The 27,369-nt window shown below is 38.2% G+C and overlaps 1 protein-coding gene and 1 pseudogene across 6 annotated transcripts in view; both read left to right on the forward strand.

The window, feature by feature from the left end:
- SFMBT1 (Scm like with four mbt domains 1) overlaps nt 1–27,369 on the forward strand; it is a 124,466-nt gene that overhangs the window by 86,703 nt on the left and 10,394 nt on the right. For all 6 annotated transcript variants that reach the window (XM_090284028.1, XM_090284031.1, XM_090284027.1 and 3 more), the window contains 10 exons: nt 3,350–3,438; nt 5,817–6,063; nt 7,278–7,372; nt 8,077–8,178; nt 9,404–9,554; nt 11,494–11,576; nt 19,027–19,153; nt 20,188–20,301; nt 22,920–22,962; nt 25,351–25,415. In XM_090284028.1, coding sequence (XP_090140154.1) covers nt 3,350–3,438; nt 5,817–6,063; nt 7,278–7,372; nt 8,077–8,178; nt 9,404–9,554; nt 11,494–11,576; nt 19,027–19,153; nt 20,188–20,301; nt 22,920–22,962; nt 25,351–25,415 — 1,116 coding nt within the window. The remainder of the gene's footprint in view (nt 1–3,349; nt 3,439–5,816; nt 6,064–7,277; nt 7,373–8,076; nt 8,179–9,403; nt 9,555–11,493; nt 11,577–19,026; nt 19,154–20,187; nt 20,302–22,919; nt 22,963–25,350; nt 25,416–27,369) is intronic.
- LOC150004850 (transcription factor BTF3 pseudogene) lies at nt 23,440–24,279 on the forward strand (annotated as a pseudogene).

Here is a 27,369-nt window from a genome sequence, read left to right on the forward strand (position 1 = left end):
AGCAATGAAACAGTAAACTATAATTCAAGAAAACTTTACTGAAATAAAACAGGTTGGTGCAAAAGTAATGTCCGACTTTTTTGAAAGAAAGTTTTAGATGGTATTTATTAAATTTGTGTCTCTTATAATTTCTTGATGTCACAGTGACTTAATTTATGCCTTATTTTTTCAGATGATCAAAGTATTGTTCATAAGTGTCCACAATATTTGCACCCATGTTCATCCCATCTAGAGACCACATTAGAAATGTTTTACTCTATGAGTTTCATAAAGATGTCAATGCAAGTACAGCAGCAAAGTCTATTCAGAGTGCTTATGGGGATGATGCAGTGACTGAAAGAAGTTGCAGGAGGTGGTTTTCCCATTTCCAATGTGGGGATTTTAGTTTGAAAAACGAGCCAAAAGGGGGTCGTCCAAAAAAACTTGATTCTGAAGTGTTGGAAGCTGTTGTCACAGAAAACCCCACCATTACCGCTAGTGAACTTGCAGAACAATTTAACGTAGCCCATACAACTGTGCTACACCAATTGAAAAGGATCGGAAAGGTTTCAGTAGTTGGAAAATGGATCCCACACAAACTCTCCAGAGAATCCGCAACAGTGTGTTGCTTGTTGTGAATCATTGCTTTCGCGACACCTTCAGGCACCGTTTTTAGGTAGGTTTGTTACAGGTACTGAGAAGTGGAACCTTTATCATAACGTTAAATGCCACCGATCGTGGATCAGTGGAGGAGGAAGAAGAATTCAATAACCAGGAAGAGGACTTCATCCAAAGAAGATCATGTTTAGTGTATGGTGGGATATGGAAGGAATTGTCCATTATGAACTGTTAGACAACAATCAAACAATTACTGCTAATTTTTACTGTGAACAACTTCATCATCTGAAAGCAGCTTTGAACCAAAAGCAACCCTCCTTAGTCAACAGAAAGGGTGTCATCTTCCATCACGATAATTCAGATCCTCACACAGCTCAACTCACCAAAAATTTCTTGAAAGAGCTTGGTTGGGAAATACTGCTTCATCCTCCATATTCTCCTGACTTTGCTCCTTCTGATTATCACTTGTTTCAGGGACTACAGAACCATTTTGATGATCTTAGATTGACATCAAGAGAAGCGGTTGAAAATGAGTTGGATTCATATTTTGCTTCAAAACCTAAAGAATTTTACAAGCGTGGCATTTATAAACTAGTTGACAGATGGAATGAGGTTCTAGAAAGCAAAGGAGGTTATTTTAACGAATAAATATTTTCATAATCATGGGTTTTTCCATTTTTAAAATAGACCTCGAAATCGGACATTATTTTTGCACCAACCTGATGCATATAGAAAGGGCTCACAGTGTACATGGAAAATCAAACTAGAACAGTTATGTCAAGATGTGTTCTAATGAAATTATTGTACTTTAAAGCAAAAAGTAATCCTTTGGTTATTTAGATTAATTGATAATACTTTATGCCAAAAGACAATAGGGTAACGTATAAAAAATTTATTGAAAGAAAATATGAAGCAAGGATTTTACATCTAGCTAAACCGAACTTTAGGCATAAAGGCCATATGCAAACTATTATGATGTAAAGATTCAAGGCATATTGTTCCCATGAACCCTTCCTAAGAAATCCACTAGAGAATGAACTTCAGAAAACCAAATGACTGAAGAAACTTTAGCATAAGAGCTGTTATGAAACATTAAATAATATGTTTAACTGTAGAACTTAAAACTAAATGATGGTTATAAGAGAGACAGTATAGTTTGTAATGGCTACATGTTCTGACAACAGAAATACAATATAACTTGAAGAAATATGGCACAACAGTATGGAGAGCATGTAATGCATGGTAAAAGCTGACTCATTGACTTTTTAAAAAAAATCAACTTTATTGCTGAATAATTTAGCTAATTGCCTTTTAAGTGTTAACTAGGTATAAAAGCCTATTATTTGAAATGAGATGCTGAAGAAGAGGAGAAAAATAGAGGTTATAGCTAACTTGGATATTGTTTATAGAACAAAGAGAAAGTAGTCCAAAAATAGAGGACTAAAGTGTTATATTAAGGTAACCAGAAGAACAAAAATACAAACCTTTCTAAATACCAAAGATAGATTAAAAAAAAAGAAAAAATATATGTTCAAATAAAATAGATTGCATTGTGAAAGACTGTAACACACACAATTTATATAATATTTAACAATAAGACAATTGAGGTCATACATATTAATAATATCAATAAATGTTAACATGTTTGTTACGTACGGGTGGCGAGAATTCTTGTCATTTCTAAAAGGCATTTAAATACCCTGGTATGCAACGTGTTAATGGGCTTACTTTTGTATTAAAAGTAAAAAACAATTTAGGTTTGCTGACAAAGCAAAACTTAATTCTGTGCCATGTACAGGAAACATTGTACCTAAATGAACACATTCTGAAAGGATGTAAGTGTAGATAAAGATATATGGACAAATGCAAATAAAAAAGAAAGTAGGAGTCTCAGTCTTGTTATCTGACATAGGTGGACTTCAGATCTGAAAGCATTACAAGAGACAAAGAAGGGTACTTTATAGTGGTAAGCTGCAATCAGTGGTAAAAGGAAACATGGACCATCTATATACAGCGAAGGAGTGTTCTCTAGGATATCTTATTTTATGAAAAAAGAAAAATGTGTACAGAATATAGGAGGAGGAGAACATATATGAATGTGTATGTGAACATGTTATAGTTTGCTAACTACTCCAGATCTAGTTGGAAAGATTCCCCTGGCTGGTGTGGCTGAGTCAGTGTGTTGAGCACTGGCCTGCGAATGAAAAGGTCACCGGTTTGATTCCCCTTCAGGGCACATTCCTGGGTTGTGGGCCAGGTCTCTGTTTGGGGGTGTGCAAGAGGCAACCAGTCATGTTTATCTCCCTCTCTTCGTCTCTTCCTTCCCCTCTCTCTAAAAAACAAAACAAAACAGAACCCTAATAAAATCTTTAAAAAAGAAAAAGATTCACCATGAAGCAACAATTGTTGAACCTGGGGTACAAGAGGATTCATTATACTGTTTTCTCTACTTTTGTATGTGAAAATTTCCATAATAAAAAATGAAGTAAGTAACTTTTGAATAAACTAGAGTAACAGAGAGTTGGGCCTGTTCTCCTTGTTTTGCATAAAACTCTTATTAAACTAACCAGGAAGAAGTAACTCTAGGAGGATTTCTGTCTCAAGCTCAAAAGAACAGTTGTTGGGCTTTTAGATATTGAAATGACATACACACCTGTAAACTGTTTTCACTGGTATAATTTGTCTGTATTCTGTTTAGTTTCTTTGTGTTCTGACATTATGAGTAAATCACTCATTTTATTCCCTCATCTAGGCATCAGAGATAAGGTTTCTGATTGGGATGAGTTCCTGCGACAGACTCTGACAGGAGCATGTAGTCCTCCTGTTCCACTGCTAGAGGGCGTGAGTATTATTGCTTGCAGAATTAGTGTGGAACACCCTTCCAGTCTTTAGCGATATTTATTTTCTGTCCAAGGAATCTTAAAATTGGTTGCTCGTTTACTACCCTAAGGCAAATAAGCATTTTCACTACAGACATAAGCATGGATATTGGGAGGTTTAAACTTAACCCTCAAAGGTTACAAACTGGTGGCTTGCTCAGTGTCTAAAGTATTCCAAATTGGTTGCTAACACATAAAAGTCTAGTCTTCCAGATTATATGATGGATCTGGAAAATATAGCATTTTGGGGCTTTCACTCTGTAACTGAGTAGGGGTTGATTTTGCTTGAGGATTTGCATTTGTAACTCCCACAGGGGTGAAGTGAGACTCCCGTTTTTCCACGGCTCAGGAGGCAGTACATCTATAGCACTTCTACCACCTACCTCCTTTCAGCAGTCCTTTTAAATTAGTGTAGGTTTTGAGCTTATAGATTTCTTGTTTTTATGAAATCAGCTTATACCAATATGACATTTCTAAGTTACATTTTGTTGCTTTCTGTCATACTAGTAATATTCTTTGAGGCATATATGAAATACAATGTATGGAAGTTCCAGTTTCTCTACATCCTTGACAACACTTGTTAATCTCCTTTGGTTATAGCTATCCTAGTGAGTGTAAAGTAGCATCTCATTTTGATTTAGGGAAATTTCTCATTTCCCTAATGACTAATGATGTTGAGGATTTTTTAAATGTACTTATTTGCAATTCATGTATCTTTTTTTAACTGTCTTTGCCCATTTTTAAGAGTTCCTTATAAATTCTGGTTTTAAGTCCTATCAGATAAATGACTTCCAAATATTATCTCTAATTCTGTGGATTATCTTTTCACTTCCTTGATTATCATTTGCAGCGCAAAAGTATTATTTTTATGTAGTCCAATTTACCTGTTTTTTCTTTTTTGCTTATGCTTTTGGTGTCATATCTAAGAAGGCTTTGCCTAATCCAAGGACATGAAGATCTACTGTCATGTTTTTTCCTAAGTTTTTTATAGTTTTAGCTCTTATGTTTAATTCTATGATCGATTTACATTCCCCTGTAAAACTTGGTGAGCGTTCTGTTTCAAGCTAATCTTTGTATTGTATGCTTTGACTCATTCCGTTATGTTTAGCAAGGGCTTGGCACATACTAAACATTGAGCAAAATTTGAATGAATGAGTGAAATCATGAACAAATGAGTTAATAACTATCCTACTCTACATTGATCTTGATCCTTCCATTCTCATCTTTAGCTGTCAATGTTCTTCCATTTGTTCACATGTCCTTTTGTATAATAAGAATATGTAAGTATCACAGAGCAGTTCTTATTAGAAAAGAAATGTAAGTTTGACTATTAAATGGTTAAGTGATTATGTTGAAATCAGTGTTCCTTTTTATTCTTTATCATGGCTCTTAATATATATGTAGGAAATAGAAATTAAACTTTTCCTTTTCATCAGTGTAATCAAAACACTGTGTTTGTAAGAACATTGTGAAATGAGTAAAAGATCAGAAACAGCTGAAATGCCATAAATAGATAAGTGGATAATTACTGCCTGTTTGTAATACTGATAAAATGGTTTAAAAGAATGAGTAAGATTTATATGTGTTATTATAGAAAAATAGCTATGGTGCATTAAGTGACAAACACAAATTGAAAAACAGTATACAGTGCTCCCATTTAAAAAATAAGTGTTAAAAAGAAAAAAAAAGTGAGAGAGACACAGATTTGTGTGTGTAGAAAACCCAGTCTCAAAAGAATTTGTGCCAAAGTGTTTATTGTGTTTTTTCCTTGAAGGTGAGGTTGTGGGGGCATTGTGACTTTTTTTTTTAATTTTTAACATTTTGTTTATTTATTTTTAGAGAGAGGGGAAGGGAGGGAGAAAGAGAGGGAGAGAAACATTAATGTGTGGTTGCCAACTGGGGACCTGGCTCACAACCCAGGAATGTATCCTGACTGGGAATCAAATTGGTGACCTTTTGGTTCCCAGGCCTGGCGCTCAATCCACTGAACCACAGCACCCAGGGCTGACTATTGTTTGATTTTTTTTCTTTGATAATCATATTTGCTTTTACAGTTAGAGACTAATGATGGTATTTTTAAAATCCTTGCTAGATGAAACTATATAATATAGTCCTAGAGGTAGAGATCTGTGAGAACAGTTTTATTGCATTATAGGTAAATTTTTTTTAAGACAAACATTTTTATATCACCTATAAATAATACTGTAGGGTCTTGTATGATATTAGACAATTCATTGTCACTGGCTTTGAATTGGTAAAAATATAAAGGCTAGTTTGAGGTTATTTAAAACTTGACTTTTAACTTCTCTTATTTAATCATTTCACCTTTTTTCCCTACAGCTTCGTAATGGGAGGAATCCTTTAGATCTCATTGCTCCAGGTTCCAGGCTAGAATGTCAAGCTTTCCAGGACTCTCTAAGTGCTTGGATTGTTACTGTAGTAGAAAACATTGGGGGGAGGCTGAAGCTACGTTATGAAGGCCTTGAAAATTCTGACAATTTTGAACATTGGTTGTATTACTTGGATCCATTTCTTCATCACGTTGGTTGGGCAGCTCAACAAGGATTTGAACTTCGGCCCCCATTAGGTAAAGAGTAACATAACATTTTAAAAACTATTACATTATTGTTAAATTATGTTTTTATTAATATTTATGAGACTGAGAAAAGCATTATTCTACATATTATAAAAGCCTTTGTTACTTTGCATAATAGAAATATTGCAAAAATGTATATGGAGTTGTTAAACACCTGTTTTTCTTTTAGTTTTATTTCTTGTAATTTTCCACACATACTGATATACATACCTTATATACTTCTGCCTCACCTCATACTGACTTCTTACCAAAATTAAAGCAAAATTCCCTATGTAGCATTCATACAGGTATAGGAGTGGGAAAGATCTTGAGTTCAAAGCAAATTGTTGATTAAGAGATTATAACTGGAGTTACTGTTTAAATCAATTTGCATTTGTTATTAGGTACCCTAGTTTGGATGTTGTATTATCTGTGGATTACCCTGGCTGGTTTGGCTCAGTGGATTGAGCGTCGGCCTGCGAGCTAAGTGTCGCTGGTTCGATCTTCCAGTCAGGGCACATCAGAGAAGGAAAACTCTGACTCCAAAAAACCTCCGCTGCCTTGCGGCATACCTCTTCAGGGGAAAGGCTAAGGGAGTAAACCCCGACAGAAAATCCGGAGCCAGAGTCCCTAAGGCGGTTTGACGTTGTAGTCAACACAGGCAACTCCTGCGGCGCACCTGAAGCCAAGCTGTATTGACTCCGTCTTTCCCTTGGATCCCTCAGCTGCGAAGAGAGGGGGGGTCTGCTGCATGGGCAACAGCAGACCCTCCATATCACCCTGCCCAGGCTCTGTAGCTTCAGCTTCACTGGAGAGGACACTCCAGCGTCATCGCAAGATGTCGATTCAACACGGGAGGAGACAGATACCGTGTCACTCCCGAGTCGGACTGCACAGCCATTCTCGGCGGTGCAGATAGACTCTTAAGAAGCTACACCATCGTCTCTCGAGACGGACGGCTGCCGACGACGATTATCTGTGGATTACAGTAGTCCTTATGATCTCACTGTAGGTATTTTCACCATACTTAACTATCTGGGCTCTGAACAGAGGAAACTAAGTGTTGAAGTGAAGGTGCAAGTTCTTTGAGTGAAGATAGTATGATTGGGCTTGAACTCTTCTTTTCCCAGTGGAAAACGACTTTTTTATTCATGTGGATGCTTTCAGAATAATTAAGTGTGTAAGCTCTGTCATTATTTAAAATTACCTGTCTTGTTTTACTAAAGCCATCAGACATCTGAAAAGTGAAACTGAGTGGCAAGAAATTTTGGCCAAAGTAAAAGAGGAGGAGGAAGAGCCATTACCATCATATTTATTTAAGGTAAATGGAAAAACAAGTAGAGTAAAGCAATTTGAGGGAGGTGCAAAGCATAAAATAACTCCTGGAGTCAGTGAGAGTGCTGTGGCGTATGAAGGAGGGAAGAAGTTTGAAGGCTGGAGTGACGGTCATCATTTTCTTCTAAAAGTAGTCTAGGTTTTCTCCCAAAGTTCTCTTAAAGCATTTTGAGACTTCTCTACTCTTTAAAAATTAAAAAAGTTTTCTTAAATTGTGGGTGACACACTATTATATTAGTTTCAGATGTGCAGCATAATGGTTAGACATTTATCTAACTTATAAAGTGATCGTCCTGAAAAGTCTAGTACACACCTGACACCATACATACTTATTACAATATTATTGATTATATTCCATGTGTTGTACTTTACATCCCTGTGACTGTTTTACAGCTAGCAAAGTAAAGGGATTTTCTTTTCTACTATTAACTGCATAGCCTTGTATTGTTATTAAATAAACTTGTTTTTCCTTCAGGTAGCCTTTATGTTCCAAATATAGAGCATAGGAGTGCCTCCTGTGGTTTTATTCCTGAATAATTTTTTTTGAGAAAGAAAATTGTAGGATTAGATGATTTACCAGAAGCTGGAGAGTTTTACTATTTTAATTAAGAGTAGTATTCAGCTATATATGAGTATAAAATTAATGTGAGAATACTGTATTTTTATTCCCTCTTGGTGTTTGTATTTCAGGACAAGCAAGTGATTGGTACGCATTCATTCTCTGTAAATATGAAATTGGAAGCTGTGGATCCCTGGTCTCCTTTTGAGATCTCTCCTGCTTCAGTTGTTAAGGTAAAATCGGGGCAACTTTCTTGGTAAGAATTCCTGTCAGGGTGACTGGTTTAGGAAATTGGTAGTATTTTTATTTCAGGCTTTCCTAATTCAATTATTGCTTTTTCTAAGCTGTGAGACTAGAATTACTTCTGTACACATTTTGTATTTGTACTGTCCAGTTCTCTGTGGCCCATTCCTTCTTCTGAGCTTGGTTGCCCCAGCACCAGAGTAGAGGGGCATGTTTTTGGGGGGCAGGCCTAGTTGTGCTAGAGGAGCTTTAACTGGCAGGTAGGCCATGGCACCTGAAAAGTACAGAGGCGGGCAGTATTATCAGTGGCCAACTCGGTGCAGGCTCATTGAGCTGAGGAGATGTGTAGGGAGCAGGTGATCAGTGTCACAATATCTGCCAGTTGGATTGCTCCAGCCATGGATTCAGGTTTGAAAGACTGACAAAAGTAAGGCTCTTGTTAGGAGTAACCATGAGAACTGGGTATGTTGTCAAGGCCCAGTTACTCAGTTACTAGAACTGAGGCATAAAAGAGAGGATTTCAGTTAAAAAACTCATTTACTGAAAGTAGAACCAAAAGTCAAGTATGACTAGAGGAATAGTTGCTTTGATCCTGGGCCATCCAGCCTGTTGAGAGGTAAAGTTCCCTTGCCCTGGAAGAAGATAATTCTTGGAATAGGGAGGGATTCTGAACCTGCAATGGGGTCAGAAGGCCCTAACTGAAGTCTGAGGGCTGTGGAAAGAGGGAGCCAGAGGAGGGTCATAAGACCTCTTTGGCATTTGAAACTAGGCTAGGATCTGAAAATCTAATATACCTATGTAGTTGACTCCTCACTAAACCTAAACTAAATTTTGTTTGAGTCCATAAAACTTGGATTTGAATCTAGGTTCTTGTTTCTGGCTGTATAACATGGGACAAGTTCTTTAACCTCTTTTTAAACTTAGTTTCTTTATCTGCAAAATAAGGTTGATTATGGTGCCTACCTTGTTAGATTGTTAAGAAGATTAAAATTAAATTAATACATGGAAAACATTAAATTAAGACAGTGCTTGACACAGAGATAACAGTTATTGAGTGTGTAGTAGTAATATTAATACTCGTTGTAGCCATGAATTGTTTTTATAACATGTTTGGCTATGCCAAGGAAATGATGTGTGTGCGTGTGTGTGTGTGTGTGTGTACAGACATACACATAAAACCATTCATCTGTTTTATGAATTAAATTGTATGTACAGGTTTTTGATGAGAAATACTTTCTGGTGGAAATGGATGATTTGCGACCGGAGAATCACACAAGGCGATCTTTTGTGTGTCATGTCGATAGTCCTGGTGTTTTCCCTGTGCAGTGGAGTCTGAAGAATGGTGTGCACATCAGCCCCCCTCCTGGTATGCATTCATTCTGTTTTGAATTGTTTATCAGGAACTTTCCCTGGAAATGAGATATATCAGATGGCAGTTCCTCTCTCTTTATGCCCCAGTCTATCCTTAAGATTTTGGAAGCCCAAGACAAGTATAAATGAAGGCCTAGATTTCATATATTTACATATTTGAAAGTTATATATTAAGTTGAACTATTAAATGAAGTATGTTCTGTCCTCCTACCTTGACAAATGCATGTCCATGACAACCTGGGATCCCATGCGGGTTTCTTAGTTCCTTCCATCATGTTTTTGCTGGGATGTCACAGAAGGGTGGGAGCTAGAAGGTGGGTTATTGGTGATTTTTAGGTTTCTAGTCTCATCTTAGAGGGAGACTCTTCAGATTCCAGAGAGAGGTTTATGGTTAAGAGTAAGATGTAGAGAGGCTATAGATAGTAAAGTAGCAGCTCTTTTTCTGGTTTTTGCAACTTGCAAAATATAATCTTTGACCTTTTAATCAAGGCTCATAAATACGACTTTGTTGAGCTTGAATGAAATTTTTAATATTTTTTAACGAGTATATGAAGGTGTCAGGTGTTTATCTGATTTTTAGTCAGCAAACCAGATTTATTGGCAGTCTATATGTCCTTTTTTTAGTAGGCTTTTGGTAAAGCACAGCTTTACTCTCTCAGTGTTGACTGCTAGAACATGGGGCTGGAAGTGCTCTTTGTGTTAACAGGAGTCATAAACCTGGAACCTTTGACTTCTGCTCAGGTTTGATTCATCCAACAGACATTTATGGAATGTTTGCTATGAACCAGGCTTTGGGCTTGTCACTGGGGAGACAGAATTTCCTTCAAGGAGCAAATGAGGGAAAACAGTAACAGAGCCTCCCAGCTTTCTCCTTCATCAGTGAACAGAGAATGGAAGTGCCTGCCTGGTGGTGAAGGGTGTGGGACACATCTACAAGAGGAAGTTCTTGTTTTGCAGGAAGGCTCTGGACATCCCAAATTCTTTATCCTGCCTGCTGCCTTTATGTGAAAAGAAAATCCAGTTATTAAAGCTATTGGAGCTTTAAGCATTGTTAAAGACAGCTCAACTGTCTTTGTAAATAGAAAGAAAGTAGTGGAATATGTAATTGAAAATAGCACATAATTTACTGTGAGGAATTGAGGTGGAGGCAGGGAGAAAACATGATACCAGTTTCACTCAGCTGGGCAAAATAAGTGATTGCACGGGCTGTTTGGTTGTAGAATGGCATGGTCTTGAGTAGCCTGCTTTGTGCCTGTGAGATATTAGGCTCTGCAGAGCAGAACGCAGGTTAGACACAGCAGTCCCAGTCCGGCTCATCGCACACAGATAACAGAAACTTCCTGCAACCTTGGTAGGCTTAAATGGAGAGTTCAGTTCAACTTTTTTTCTGAAATGAATTCATCATTAAAAATATAAGAATATTGAAATTCTGTAGGGCACGGATCTGAAAAAGTGTCAAAAATATCATATCTGTAGGAGCTAAGATATGTTTAAGGATATAGCTTTATGAAAGAAAAAGAAGTCTTCACTGATTAAATAGTGCTGCTGTCTCTTTTCCTTTAGAGCCTCAGTCATAACAGAATTGGTAATAAGACTGGATTTGTTGGTACAAATAAAATTCAGTTGTAACTGTCTTAAATTTTTTGGTAAATTGCCAATAACTAATCATAAAATATTTCTCAAAATAAACACCTAGTTTGAAATATGAAAATTTTAGAATGTATCCAAAGAATTGTATTGTCATGTAGTTTGACCACATTTGCTCTGTTTTATAAAATTAACAGTGCTTTAGATTTGTAAGGTGTTTTTCCCTCTCTCTAAAATGATCAGTGTCCCAAATTAGCAAAATTAGAAGTCATGGTTGGACACTTGGCAGAATGTAAAGCCAAGAAGCCTTGTGCGGTATGAATCATTGTTCTTTTGTCTCTACCTAGGCTATTCAGGCCAGGATTTTGATTGGGCCGACTACCTCAAACAGTGTGGTGCTGAAGCTGCTCCCCAGAGGTGCTTTCGTCAGGTGAGAAGCCCGAACCCTCGTGGCCACTGCTTCTTGTGCTTTTTATGGTTATTACTCTGAAGTTAGTCCCCTCACTCAATCCAAATAATCATCTTATTGGTTGTAATACAGTGGTCCAAGGAATAATCCTTCACTACAGAAGTTATTTTGTTAATTTAATTAGTATTTAAAGTTTATCACGTTTTTATTAGCTGAAGTGTGAATTTAAAATTTTAGTTCAGGACGAGGGGGAGGGGGGAAGAGGGAAAGAAGGGGAAGGCTCTAGTTAAGGAACTAATATAAATGACCCATGTGGATAACAGGGTGGGGAATGACTGTGGGGAGGGGGCAGGGCAGTGGGTGAAAATTGGGACAACTGTAATAGAACAACAATAAAAAGAAATTTTAAAAAAAATGGAGGATCCAGTCAAGGTGGCTGCGTAGGAGGATAACACTCACCTCTTTGCATAACCACATCACATTCACAACTGAAATATAGAACAGCCATCAGCCAGAACTGTCAGAAATCAAGTTGAATGGAAGTCTGACAACTACAAAATTAAAGAAACCACATCCATCAAGATGTGGGCGGTGGGCGTGGGGGCGCAGATGCAGAATGGGCTGGTTTCTCAACTATGTGTGGTGGATAAAAATTTGGGAGGGATATCTCAGAAACAAGGAGGCCCAGCCCCATACCAGGGGCCCCAGCCCAGGGTCCCAGTGCCAGGAAGATGAGTCCCTGCAACTTCCGGCTGCAAAACCAATGGGGATTGAATCAGTGGAAGAAACTTCTGGATACCTCAGCAGTTTATCTTAAAGATCCCACACACAGACTCACCTACTCAGACTTACTCCCTCTGAGCTCCACCATAGACTGGGGTAGCGGCTTAAAAGGCAGCAGTGGCATACAGGGAGAAACTGAAGTGTCTGGCGTCAAGGCCAGCAGAGACCATTGTCTCTTTTCTAAACTCTCACCACACAGAGCCAGCAAGCTGGTGCCATCTCTGAGACTCCAGGCCAGGCACTACCAGCAGACAGCTTAGATTCATAGTTTGGCTTCTCCTCGGACTCTCGAAGCCCAGCACAAATAGCAGCCCTCTCAGGTTGCTTTATAGCTCAGGCAGGGTGGCCCAGGCAAAACAGAGGTGGAGGCTGATTTTGGTGGGCACCACCCAGGAAACCCCAGGGCCAGCGCACCCAGTGGACAGCTACAGACCATGTCAGAGCATCACCACCCTGCCCCTGCACAGCTGATACTCCACAGAGGGCAGAGGTTGGTTGTCACTGATCACAGATAATCCTTGCAGATGACTGGCCTGAGTGAATCCCTCCCATTGATCTGCCAACAGCAACCAAGGCTCAACTACAAGAGGAGGGTGTACTCAGCCCACATGGAGGATGCACTTTGAGTACCCGGTTTGGGTGATAGGGGAGGCTGTGCCACTGGACCCTGCAGGTTACCTATTACATTAGGCTGTATTTCCAAGATATGGAGTCAAAGCAACTCTACCTGATACACAGAAACAAATACAGGGAGGCTGCCAAATTGAGGAGGCAAAGAATTATGGCCAAAATGAAAGAACATAACAAAAACCCAGAAAAAGAACTAAACGAAACAGAGGTAGCCAGCCTATCAGATGTAGAGTTCAAAACACTGGTGATAAGGATGCTCAGAGAAATGATTCAGTACAGCCACAAAATAAAGGAAGAAGTGAAGGTTATACAAAGTGAAATAAAGAAAAATATACAGGGAACCAACAGTGACAGGCAGGAAGCTGGGACTCAGATCAATGATTTGGAACAAAAGGAAGAAATAAATATTCAACCAGAACAGAAAGAAGAAACAAGAATTGAAAAAAGTGAAGAGAGGATTAGGAATCTCTGGGAGAAATTTAAATATACCAACATCCAAGTCATAGGGGTGCCAGAAGAAGAGGAATAGCAAGAAACTGAAAATGTACTTGAAAAAATAATGAAAGAAAACTTCCCTGTTTGGTGAAGGAAATAGACATACACGTCCAGGAAGCACAGAGTCTCAAAGAAGTTGGACCCAAAGAGGACCACACCAAGACACCTCATAATTAAAATGCCAGAGGTTAAAGAGAGCATCTTAAAAGCATCAAGAAAAAAGCAGAGAGTTACCTACAAAGGAGTTCCCATAGGATTATCAGCTTATTTCTCAAAAGAAACTTTGTAGGCAAGAAGGGACTGGCAAGAAAGTTATTCAAAGTGATGAAAAGAAAGGACCTACAGCTAAGATTACTCTCTCCAGCAAAGCTATCATTTAGAATGGAAGGGCAGACAAGGTAAAGCTAAAGGAGTTCATCATCACCAAGCCGTCATTATAATGAAATGTTAAAGGGACTTATTTAAGACAGAGAAGAAGATCAAAACTATGGACATCAAAATGACAACAAACTCATAACTATTTACAACTGAATCTAAAAAATAAAAATAAAAACTAAGCAAACAACCAAAACAGGAACAGAATCAGAGGTATGGGGATCATTTGGAGCGTTATTAGCAGGGAGAGGTAAGGAGAATGGATGAAAAGGTACAGGGATCAGGAAGCATAATTGGTAGTTACAAAATAGACAGGGGATGTTAAAATAGTATAGGAAAGGGTGAAGCCAAAGAACTTACATGTATGGCCCATGGACATGAATAAAGGGGCTGGGATTGCTGGAGGGAAGGGGGATACCAGGTGGAAGGGGACCAAAGGGAAGAAAAACTGGGGCAAATGTAACAACATAATCAATAAAATATATTAGAAATAAAAGAATAGGCATATGTTCAGCATTAGTAGAGACTATCAAACATTTTTTCAAAGTAGATATACTAATTTCATTCAGTCTGCCAGCAATGAGTTGCTCGACTCGCTGGCCAAGATTTGATATTGTCTGTCTTTGTTTTGGCTCTTTTGGTGAATATGTGGTGGTATCTCGTAATTCTAATTTGTATTCCATGACAATTGATGAGGTTAGGCATGTTTTCATGTTTAGTGCCTTTAGGATAAACTCTTAGATGAAATGGCTATTTAAAGCTCATTTGTCTGCATTTAAACTCAGTTGACTATTCGTTAATAATTTATAGTTCTTTGTATATTCTGGATATATCTTTTTATATGTATTACCAGTATATTCAATGTCATGTGACTTGTGTTTTCACTCTTACTCATGTCTTTTGATGATAGGAACATCCTGATTTTAAAAAATTTTTATTTATTTGCTTATTTATTTACTTATTTTTAGAGAGAGGGGAAAGGAGAAAGAGAGGGGAAGAAACATCACTGTGTGGTTGCCTCTCACTCACGCCCCCAACTGGGGACCTGATGTGCAACCTAGTTCTGTGCCCTGACTGGGAATCAAAGCAGCAACACTTGGCTCACAGGCCAATGCTCAATCCACTGAGCCACAGCAGCCAGGGCTTAGGAACATCCTAATTTTAATGTAATCAAAGTTAACATTTTATGATTAGTACATTTCACTTGCTATTTAAGAAAGGTTTGGGTACCTGAGGTAATAAACATTTCCTCTGATCTTTTTCCTAAAAAGAAATAAAAATTAAATTTTATTTCTCTCTCTCTTTTTTTTTTTTTAAGAATTTATTTATTTTTAGAAAGAGAGGAAGGGAGGGAGAAAGAAAGGGAGAGAAACATCGATGTGTGAGAAATACATCAATCAGTTGTCTCTTGCATGCCCCCAATTGGAGACCTGGCCTGCAACCCAGGCATGTGCCCTGACTGGGAATTGACCAGCAACCCTTCCGTTCACAGGCTGGCGCTCAGTCCATGGAAAACACCTGCCAGGGCAGTTCATAATTATTTTTGATGGTTCAATAATATGAAAAAAATTGGAGAAAAATTGCTAAACTTATTTAATAATTATATTATTATTGATAGTAATACAGTAATAAATAATTTCTGTATCAAAATAAAACTATGCAAATGGTTTATAAAGCCAAACAGCAATAAAAAGTTTAGAACATAAAACAGTTCTCTGTTCTGTCCCTTTCCACAGTCTCTGTTCCCGCAAGTACTCACTTCCTATTCTTCTTACTGTTGTTCTGATATATTTTTCATTTTCAAAATAATATGCTGCTGTCTTTTGAATCATTAATTTTAAACATATCTGTTGGTTAGACATTATGATAAATAAGCATTTAGCTATTTTACATTACCTTTCTCCTCTGTCTTCCCCCACCAGCAGCTGTCTTTCTGTTGGCATTATATTACAACTTTTGGTTAAATCTGATGTGCATTCGCAGTTTAGCACTGCAGTATTTTGATTGTTTCCTTTTTTGATGTGTCCTTGTTTTTCATAGCTTAATTTTCTTTGTTTTATTACTAGTTTCTCACACCTTCCAGTAGCTCTTGTAACTATTTCCACAAAGGTAATCACGTTAGGAAATATGTCTTTCTTCTCCTTTTTGAAACAATATATTTGAGAGAGTAGAGAAGTGGATAATATATGTAGAAATTCCATTATCTGACTCTTATCAGACAGATAATCAGTGGGTTAATTGAAAGTCAAATAAATCAGGGAACCATCCTTTTTGATTAAACAATCTAAGATGTGTAAATATGCATTTATTTGTTAATCTTTTGGTAAGGATTTTCCTTTGAGTATAGATTGTCAAATAGTGTTCCCTTGAGCCTTTTCTTGCATAAACTACACCTAACACAAACCCTGTGATCTTTCAATAGACTGACAATTTTGATACTTTGAAACAATATGAATACAGAATTTTTAAGCAACCAGCCACTTCTGCAAGTGTATAAAGTTCCACCATTGGCATGGTTGCTTTGGCTCTGTCCACCAGGGAAACGGGCCCTTAGTGAGATGATCGTGCAGAACATAAGCACCATTACCCTCGTGTCTGGGTCACGGTCCCATGTTTGCAGCCAAATACTCATGCAGTCTTTTTGCTTTGTTTGCTGGAAGATTTCCCAAATTTTATCTTTCAACTGTTCTTTTGAGGTTTTAATATTACAGTTCTAATTTCCAGAACTATTTCTGTTCTGAATATTTGGTTTAAATATCATATTATTCTTGTTTTAAGGACGCAGTAGTTTTTCTTATCGCTCAAAGGATATTAATAATCCCTGCCTTTTGGGAAGTTTTCTTCTTGCATAATCTGTTTTTTCCAAATTGCTTGCTTTGTCTGTTTTGGTCTCTAGCTTTCATATCTTTAGATGTTGGGCAGTTCTTGGTTGTTTGCTTACATTTAAGAATGGGGACTAAAAGAAGAAGCCGATTGAAAGCTCTGAGTATGCTGGTGGGGCTTGTCAACCTTGAACTTCCCTATAGTGTGGGATCTGGTTGATCATTTGTTGGGGATACATAATCCATATTTTTGTGTGTTTCTTCTTGGGTTTATCATGTTACCACCAGAAGTCTCTTCTAGTCCCTTGCCTAGAAAGTAGAAGCAAGGGTTGGGTCTCTCACATTCCATATGCAAACCCCTGTTTGGGGCAGTGCATGATGCCCTCAACAGTTCCTTTGTCTTCCTGCCTGGGGATCTTGTGTGTTACCCTCTTTGAGGATAAGTCTCATCTTCTGTAGGGGAGAAGAAGGAACAGTTGTCCTGAGGTATGGAGTGGTGGAGCTGATTGCATGACCTAAATTTCAACAGATCTTTTTATTTTAATTATTCTGCTTCCCTTGTATCTGATGCTGTCAGTTCTTAGCTCTCTTCACTGTCAGCTTAGATGGACCTTTCTTTAATATACTAAGTTAGTTCTAGATATGCCCTGGCTGGTTTAGCTCAGTGGATTGAGCGTCGGCCTGCGAGCTAAGTGTCGCTGGTTCGATCTTCCAGTCAGGGTACATCAGAGAAGGAAAACTCTGACTCCAAAAAACCTCCGCTGCCTTGCGGCATACCTCTTCAGGGGAAAGGCTAAGGGAGTAAACCCCGACAGAAAATCCGGAGCCGGAGTCCCTAAGGCGGTTTGACGTTGTAGTCAACATCGGCAACTCCTGCGGCGCACCTGAACCCAAGCTGTATCGACTCCGTCTTTCCCTTGGACCCTTCAGCTGCGAAGAGAGGGGGGGTCTGCTGCATGGGCAACAGCAGACCCTCCATATTACCCTGCCCAGGCTCTGTAGCTTCAGCGTCATCGCAAGATGTCGATTCAACACGGGAGGAGACAGATACCATGTCACTCCCGAGTCGGACTGCACAGCCATTCTCGGCGGTGCAGATAGACTCTTAGGAAGCTACACCATCGTCTCTCGAGACGGACGGCTGCCGACGACGACGACGACGAGTTCTAGATACTGTTCTAAATTTTATCTTATAAAATGTTATTGTCTCCTCTCCTATTTATCCTAGTAGGTTTATGTCTTTTAAAAAACTGTAGTCCTGGCTTATGTGACTCAGTGAATTGAGTGTTGGCTTGCGAACCAACGGGTCCCTAGTTTGATTCCCAGTCAAGGCACATGCCTGGGTTGCGGGTCAGGTCTCCGGTTGCAGGCATGCAAGAGGCAACCCACACATTGATGTTTCTCTCCCTCTTTCTCCCTCCCCACCCCCTCTAAAAATGAAAACAAATAAAAATCTTTTTAAAAATGTAAAAAGTTTAGTTTTAGTGATTTAAAAGAAGGAAGAGAGAACAATCAAATACAGAAGTTCAGTTCTTTATTTTGACCCAGAAGCTGCAAGTTTTTAAAACATATATTTTAAACGGCCCTTTCACCTTATTCATAAGCATTATGTATCCTGTCTGCCTTTTATGATACAGATAGCAGTAGGAACCAGGCAGTTTATTGTATGATAGGGCCCTTTATGGGAGGGACAGTGAACCAACAGTGGTGAAAAGCCATTTGGTTTAGGGCACAGAGCCTTAGGTACTTCATTTTATTGAAACCTCATAATGACCCAGTGAGATATGTGTTCACAGTGTCATCTGACATCCGAGGAAACTGAGGCAGAAAGAAGTTATATAGCTTGAGCAGTGTCACACAGGTAGCAGTAATTCAGAGACTGCCTATAACACTGAGAAGACAGACATTTTTTCTTTGCTTCATTAAGAAACAAACAAAGCAAAATAACTTATAGCCTTAAAGTTACTCTAGGACAGCGGTTCTCAGCCTGTGGGTCACGACCCCTTTGGGGGTTGAACAACCTTTCACAGGGGTCGCCTAAGACCATCGGAAAACACATATATAATTACCTATTGTTTTTGTGATTAATCGCTATGCTTTAATTATGTTTGTAAAAATGAAAATACATCCTGCATATCAGATATTGACATTACGATTCATAACAGCAGCAAAATTACAGTTATGAAGTAGCAATGAAAATAATTTTGTGGTAGGGGGTCACCACAACATGAGGATCTGTATTAAAGGGTCACGGCATTAGGAAGGTTGAGAACCACTGCTCTAGGATTAAATAACACTTGAAAAAGTTCTCTTAGATCACCACATGAGTAAATACTTAGTATGTTTTGGATTTGGTTAATTTCTAGTCAATTTCTGAGCATGAATTTAAGGAGAACATGAAGCTTGAAGCAGTGAACCCTCTTCTCCCTGAGGAAGTGTGCGTTGCCACTGTTACTGCGGTGCGAGGCTCCTACCTATGGCTCCAGCTGGAGGGTAAGTGCCAGTATCCCCTAGAAGCCTTCATGCGGCTGTTCTTTGCCTTTTCTGTTCACCCCTATAAGGTGGTTTGTTAGACTTAACCAATTAGCTAAAAAAGGGACTTCTTCAAAGACTCCTAATATATAATGCAAGATTCTAAGCTAAACTTTCTTATCCTTGACTTTCAAATGTTAGGAAATGAATGTGAATAGAAAGCCTTTATTACAGAGTATCTATTTTCTTGAAGGGGAAAGTATAAGTCAAGTAGCATATATTTTGATCTGACCAAAATATATGAGAGTGGACATTAACAACCAGCTTATGCAAGGGATAATATTTTGGTTGTCCCTGTTCATTAGAACCAAAATATGTGAAATAAAAAAGATACATTAGAAGTGATATTCAACAGTTGGACAGGTTTGTGGATGGAAGCATTGGCTGAGTACTCAGTGCTGCACTTACTATACATGGCCTGGGTTTCATTTTTATTCAGCTGTCAAATAGACTCAGTACATTGCAAGTTTGTAGAACTGGCATTTGATACAGATATCAAGGGCGGTATTGAATATAGACTTTTAGGTATTTTTTAACCCCTGCTGAGCACCTTGCCTGTGTCGTGTCACTTACTGATTTGAATTCACTGGTCTACCTTCTGGCTTGTCTCCAAGTACCACAGCTAATGTTCTTACTGAAAACTCTCACTTTTGCCTTTGTTTTCCAGTTATTTCATGGAGTTGACTGATATTTGTCAACCATCTGAATGATAACTCCTGGTAGTTCCAGTTGCATATTTGCTGTTCCCTAATGAAGGGTCACCCTGTATATTCACTACCCATTTTGGTATTCATACAACTATGCATGAAAGACAGTTAACTTTTTTCCCTTAATGTTTGTCACACGTGAAAAAATACAACTTTTTTTGTAAAAGGAATTTGTACCAGAGACTTTTTGTCTGTATTATTGCAATAGCAGAACATCGATTGTCTATAGAATAGTTTATGAAGAAGGGTATTGAGTGGACTAAAAAAATTTTTTTTAATCTAAACCAGGTTCTAAGAAGCCCATACCTGAATGTATTGTGAGTGTGGAATCCATGGATATATTTCCTTTGGGCTGGTGTGAAACCAACGGCCATCCCCTCAGCACTCCTCGTCGAGCACGAGGTACCTGTTTCTGGACATTTCAGAGAAAAACAAAATGATGTTATGGTTATCTCTTCCTGCATAGGAAATTACTTATTGTAGCAAACATTTATTATCTTACAGTTTCTCTGGGTCAGGAATCTGGGCACAACTTGGCTGGGTCCTCTGGATCTGTTTCTCACAAGGCTGCAATCAGGGTATCAACCAGGGCTCTAGTCATCTCAGGGCCCCACTGGGGGTTCTGCTCCCAAGTTTATGTAGAGGATTGTTGGCCAGAATACATTTCCTCGTGGACTGTGGGACTGAGGGTCTTACTTCCTTGCCAGCTGTTGTTTGGAGGCTTCCCTCAGTTCTTTGACATGTGAGCCTCTTATTGAGGACCTCACCGCATGGCAGTTGGCTTCCATCAGCCAACAAGTGAGAAAGGGTAAGAGAGGTTGAGCAAGATGGAAGCCACAGTATATCTGTAACCTGATATTAAAAGTGATCTAGCCCGCCTTCGCTCTTTAAACAACTTTATTGAGATATTGTTTATCAGTGATTCCCCAGCCCTTTTGGCACCAGGGACTGGTTTCATGGAAGACAATTTTCCCACAGACCAGGGAGGGAGGGAGGGGGGATGGTTTCAGGATGAATCAGTGCATTACATTCAAGTTCACCTCCTGCTGTGTGGCCTGGTTTCTAATAGGCCCAGACCGGTACTGGTCTGTGGACCAGAGGTTGGGGCCCCCTGATTTATATAACAAAAAAAAAAAATTTTTTTTTTAAGTACAGGAGGTTCTTGAATAACGTTTTGTTCAGCATCATTTTGTTATAATATTGATGAAATGCCATAGAAACTTAACTCTTTTTAAAAAAAGATTTACTTTTAGAAAGAGAAGAAGGGAGGGAGAAAGAGGGAGAGAAACAGCAGTGTACAAGAGCTACGTGGATATGTTTCTTCTTGTACCACCCCCAGCTGGGGACCTGGCCTGCAACCCAGGCATGTGCCCTGACTGGGAATTGAACCAGTGACCTTTTGGTTCACAGGCTAGTACACAATCCACTGAGCCACACCAGCCAGGGCAGGAACCTCTATCTTATTTATATCAATTAGCCTATGGTAAAATTGGTTTTGTCATATATCATTTTGCTTGAAGTTGCAGAACCTATTGAAGATGCTGAGGACTTAACTGAATACAATTCAGTTGTTTCTAGTATATTCACAGAGTTATGCCACTGTTACCGCAGTCAATTTGAGAACATTTCATTGTCTCAAAAGAAACCCATACTCTTTAGCAATATCTCTTTACCTCCTGCCTTGCAGCCCTAGGCTACTACTAATCTAATATACGTCTCTATAGATTTGCTTGTTCTGGACAGTTCCTATAAGTGGAATCATACACTATGTAGTCTTTTGTGACTGGTTTGTTTTACTTAACATAATGTTTTCAGAGTTTATTTATGCTGTAGTGTATACCAGTCCTTCATTCTTTTATGTTTCTGAATAATATTTCATTTTTATACCCCATTTTGTTTATGCATTCATCAGTTGATAGTTGGATTGTTCCATTCTTCAGCTATTATGAATAATGCTGCTAATGAACATTTGTGTACAGGCTTTCATGTGGACTTAGGTTTTCATTTCACTTGAGTGTATAACTCTGTTTAACAATGTCAGGCTGTTTTATAAAGCAACTGCACCATTTTACATCCCCACCAGGAACGTGTGAGGGTTCGACTTTCTTCACATTCTCCCCAACGCTTGTTTTTTGTTTTTTGTTTTATTTTTATTTTTTATAATAGTCATCGTAATGTGTTTGGGGTGTTATCTTAATGGTGGTCTTGATTTGCACTTCCCCTAATGACTAATTATGTGGAGCATCTTTTTTTGTGGTTATTGACCATTAATATATCTTCTTTGGGGAAATGTATTCAAGTCACATGTTCATTTTTTAATTGGGTGTTTTTTGTTGTTGTAGGATTTTGTTATATATTCTAGATATCTCTTATCAGATATATGATTTGCAAATATTTTTTCCCATTCTATGGGTTGCTTTTACCTCTCTTGATAGTGTCCTTTGATACACAAAAGTTTTTAATTTTGATGTATTGCAATTTAGTATTTCTTTTGTTGCCTGTGCTTCTGGTATCATACCCAAGAAATCTATGTCAAATCCAGTGTCATGAATATCTTCCTTTATGTTTTCTTTTAAGAGTTTTATAGTTCTACCTCTGATGTTTAGGTCTTTGAGTTACTTTTTGTATATAGTGTAAGGTAAAGGTCCAACTTCATTAATGTGCATATTCAGTTTTCCCAGTCCCATTTGTTGAAAAAGACTATGTCCCCTATTGAATGTGTCGGCACCGTTGTCAAAATCAGTTTTTCTTTTGAATATCTATTCCTACTTAGAAAATATTCGTAGGAGTTGATTGACCCAAGGAGCCCTGAAAATATTATTTTTTGTCTTTGTTTAAAGACCCCAGAAATGTGCTTCATTCTAGATATTCAGACATATCAGCACTTATTTATAGTACTTTCTAGTTAGATATACATATAATCAGGTTTAAAATATTCTAATGTGACCTTAATACATATATAATTCTTCCTCTGTCTTTTAATTTCTCTTGACATACACATATTTGTTTTCTTCTTACAGTACACAAACAGAGGAAAATTGCAGTGGTTCAACCTGAAAAACAGTAAGTGATATAATAGTACTTTTTAACAGTTGACATTTAGAACTTATAATATCTAGAAAATGAAATAACTAAGAGAGTGTATCTCCTCATATGTTTTATTTTCTCAGATAGAATCATAATCCTTTAGTTCAGCTTTTGATAGTTTACATACTTCTCCTAACAGTATATACATTTCCTAAAATGGCATCATACACAGAAGGGTAAAATCCATTTGTAAGATGTTCCCCAACTTGAGTTTTCTTTTGCTTTTAGAGCCAGAAGTTATTTGAATAAGACGGAATAGAGTCTCAATGCTGGAATTTGTTAACAGAGAGCAAAAATTATAAATTAGGATATTTGTCACAGTGAAAAAAAGCTTGATCTAGAAGACAAGTCTAAAAGAAAAGGCACATGAAAGTGTCCCATCAGGAGACCTTTTGTAGCATATCTTCTGCACAGCTTTTGAGAAGCAATTGCTCAGTGTTGCCTTAAGCCATCTTGCGTCCCCGCGTGTGCGCGCTTATTTTCAGCTGGTCTGCCAAAGACCCCCCTGAGCACCAACCCTAGTCCCCCACGCGGCCCCATTTTCTCTCCAACAAGATGAAAGAAACTATCATGAACCAAGAGAAACTCGCCAAACTGCAGGCACAAGTGCGCATTGGTGGGAAAGGTACTGCTCGTAGGAAGAAGAAGGTGGTTCACAGGACAGCTACAGCAGATGATAAAAAACTTCAGTTCTCCTTGAAGAAGTTGGGGGTAAACAACATCTCTGGCATTGAAGAGGTAAATATGTTCACAAACCAAGGAACAGTGATCCACTTTAACAACCCTAAAGTTCAGGCATCTCTGACAGCGAACACGTTCACCATTACAGGCCACGCTGAGACAAAGCAGCTGACAAAAATGCTGCCCAGCATCTTAAATCAGCTTGGTGCAGACAGTCTGACCAGTTTAAGGAGACTAACTGAAGCTCTGCCCAAACAATCTGTGGATGGAAAAGCACCACTTGCTACAGGAGAGGATGATGATGATGAAGTTCCAGATCTTGTGGAGAATTTTGATGAGGCTTCCAAGAATGAAGCAAACTGAATTGAGTCAACTTCTGAAGAAGATAAACTTGAAGAAGTTACTGGGAGCTGCTATTTTATAATATGACTGCTTTTTCAAATTTTGTTTATGGATCTGATAAAATCTAGATCTCTAATATTTTTAAGCTCTAGCCCCTTGGACACTGCAGCTCTTTTCAGTTTTTGCTTATACACAAATCATTCTTTGCAGCAAATTAAGCTGAAGAAGCCTGGGAATAAAGTTTGAAACCAAGATTAATAAAGTTCTTTGCCTAGTTAAAAAAAAAAAAAAAAAAAAAAAATCACGGGTTTCTGTGTGTATGCATGTGTTTTTAAACATTGGATTTTCAATTCTGAATGAGTTTGCTCAGGTTGTCATAACAAAATGCCACAGACTGGGAGGCTTAAACAACAGATTTTTCTTCTCATAGCTCTGCAGTCTGGGAAGTCCAAGATCAAGTTACCAGCCTGATTTGGTTCCTGATCAGGGCTTTCTTCCTAGGTTACAGACTGTCATCTCACTGTGTCCTCACAAGGAAAGGACGTAGAGGAAAGGAGATCTTTCTCTCTTCCTTTTTTTATAAAGCCACCAATCCTATTGGATTAGAGTGCAACCCTTATTCACATTTCTAAAAACCCTATCTCCAAATATAGTCACAGTGGGGATTAAGACTTCAACATGGATTTTGAGGGGACACAATTCAAGTTATAGCAAATTCTATATAATTTGTAGCTGCTTTTGTGGCTATGTGAGTAATAAAACTGACAATAGAAGTAGAGAGAAGGGCTACAGAATTCTATTCAAGGTAGCAAAGTGAGATAGCAGTGACAAAAATTGGGCCTTGGGTTTTTCCTTGACTTAGTTGCCAAAACTGATCCAAAGTTGTAGTCAGGAAGTATGCTAAAAAAATAAGTTAACTTTTTTCAATGATTGCTGCAAATACAGTAATTCTCTTTTTTAATAATCTGTTTTTAATTTTGAAACTGATGGAAGAAAACAAAACCCTGTATTAAAAAACTGTTTCTATTCTTTGACAATTAATGAATAGTGTACTTGTGTTTTAAGAATCCCAGAAGGAATTAAATAATTGTTCACATGAATGAAAGTAAGTTTGTTTGAACGTGTATCACATGTCTTTAGGCTGTTGGCTTCTTAGACTGTGTACATAGTTTTTAAAAACAATTGCCATTTTTTAAAAAAGTATGATCAATGAAGCACCTTCTGTTACAGAATTTGCAGTCTGGTACATTTGCTTCCTTTTTAAATTTGAAGGAAACTAACTCTCACACTTTACTGACTTTAAGGATTATCTTACTGTTTTGTTGTGCTTTTTTGACTCAGAATACCAGCCTCGAGGACTGTCCACGAGGGCCTGAAGAATCAGGAGCTGAACTCCACCGACTCAGGTATAAATGCCTGTATTAGGGAAAAGAGGACCTTTAGTTTCTTTTAATGGACTATATCTAAACATCAACAATACATTTGATTTATAGGCTTTAGTTTCATAGAGGGGTCTCTTAACTGTGATTCTAAAGAGTCCATGATATATTTATTAGTAATGATTTTAGACTGATATTTCTGTCCATTTATAATAATTGTAGCTGTTCTTTACTGATCACTTATTGGGTATCAGGGGCTCCAGAGGTCAATATTATTATCGCTGAGTTTAGATAAAGAAATTGAGGATTTCCAGGCAGCGCTCTTTCTTAAGCAGGGTGATTGAGAGGTGGATAATTATTCTTCTTTAAGCCCTTTTTACGATATACACAGTTTGTATATATATTTCACAATTTGAAAAAATAAAGCACTGGCAAAACAGATTGTCCCAATACCTGATAAATGAGACAAGGATTTTTTTTGGAGGCCCAAATCTTTTGTCCAGTGGTCTCTCTTGACTCCCGCTTTGCTGGTTGTAGTATGCTTAGCATCTTGGCTGCGTGTGTTCTAGCACAGGTTAGGCATTTGGATGGTGTTTAGTAAATTCCTAGAAAAGAAAATAAAACAAAGCTTGAAGAGATCATGCAATTTATGAGTAGAAGGGTCAGAAATGGAACTCAAATCTTTGTCAGTTTCAAACCTACATTTTTCTCTTCTACCTACTGCCTTTTTATTTTATCATTTGTACATAGAGAATCAGTGTTGTGTAACTCCTTATTTTTGATGTATTACTGGCTATTCTGATGCCTACTAAAACTACAGAATTAAGACATTAATATCTCCCACATGACCTTAGCCAAGTTTGGGTTTTGTGATAGGTCTGGTCACCTTGGGAAAGGAGTCTGAGGCTCTTATTTACATGTAGGAGTTTTATTGAGGAGTGCTTTGAGGAACAACTCCTTGGTGGGATGAAGGAACCAGGCCTGGGTAGAGGAAAAAGTTGAGCCGCAATTCACCATTAACAAAAGTTTCTTCCAGTCCCGCAGGGAGCCTTGTCACTGGTGTAGCCACTCAGAGTCAGCCCTAATTGAGGCAATTATTGGAAATAGGCTGCTGCTCTCTCTCCATCTCACGAAGGGTGGGATCTTCGGCAGGGTGGCTCTCTCCTACTGAGGTCAGTTCTAGGCTGAGTGAGGGTAATTCCAGGATAGACTTACAACTGAAAGCTGTAAACTGCCAACATTCCCAGCGGCAGGGAGCATAAATGCGTTAATCCTGAAAGGGGAATCTGGGTGGTAGAGTTCAGATGGAGAAGTGGACACCTACATGCTGACCACTCTGCTAAGACTGAGTTTTAGAGTAAACATTATGTACTTCAGGGTGCTGTCAGCAATGGGCAGTGTACACACAGCTCCTTTCCTTAACGTGGGCTAACAGTATCCATCAGAAGAGCTTCTCTCTCTTGGATATGAAAATGAAGATGTTTTAGTACCTTTGAATTTTTTACATTCAATAGCTGAATTGCTAACCATAATGAGGGGATTTTTAAAATATTATATTGAAGTACAGTGTTCATACAGAAAAATAATTGAAAAGAGGGGTCTCTAAGCCCAGTTATACCCCACAGTACTTAAAGAAGTTAGAGATGTGATCACAGCATACTTTCAACCCTCTGAGAAATCCCCCAAATGGAAGGGATCTCACATCATCAAAGGCTGCCATCATACTAGTTTGGTGGTTTTAAGGCGACAAACTGTGATTCTGGACAGTATTCACCATCACTTCCTAGAAATATTCCAGAGTAGATTATTGAATAGTTGGTTGTCAGGAATCATCATGGATTCTAGAAGTAAATCTTCCATTTTATTTATTGATAGACGTATAAGGCTCTGAAACAATGTGACATTAACCTAGGAGTTAGTCTGCATGTACTTCAGAACATTGTCTTATTTCAGCAGAGTGATAAGCTCCATAATAGAGCTG

The sequence above is a fragment of the Furipterus horrens genome, unplaced genomic scaffold (genome assembly GCF_987537825.1).
Source record: "Furipterus horrens unplaced genomic scaffold, mFurHor1.1.pri manual_scaffold_7, whole genome shotgun sequence".
Taxonomy (NCBI): domain Eukaryota; kingdom Metazoa; phylum Chordata; class Mammalia; order Chiroptera; family Furipteridae; genus Furipterus; species Furipterus horrens.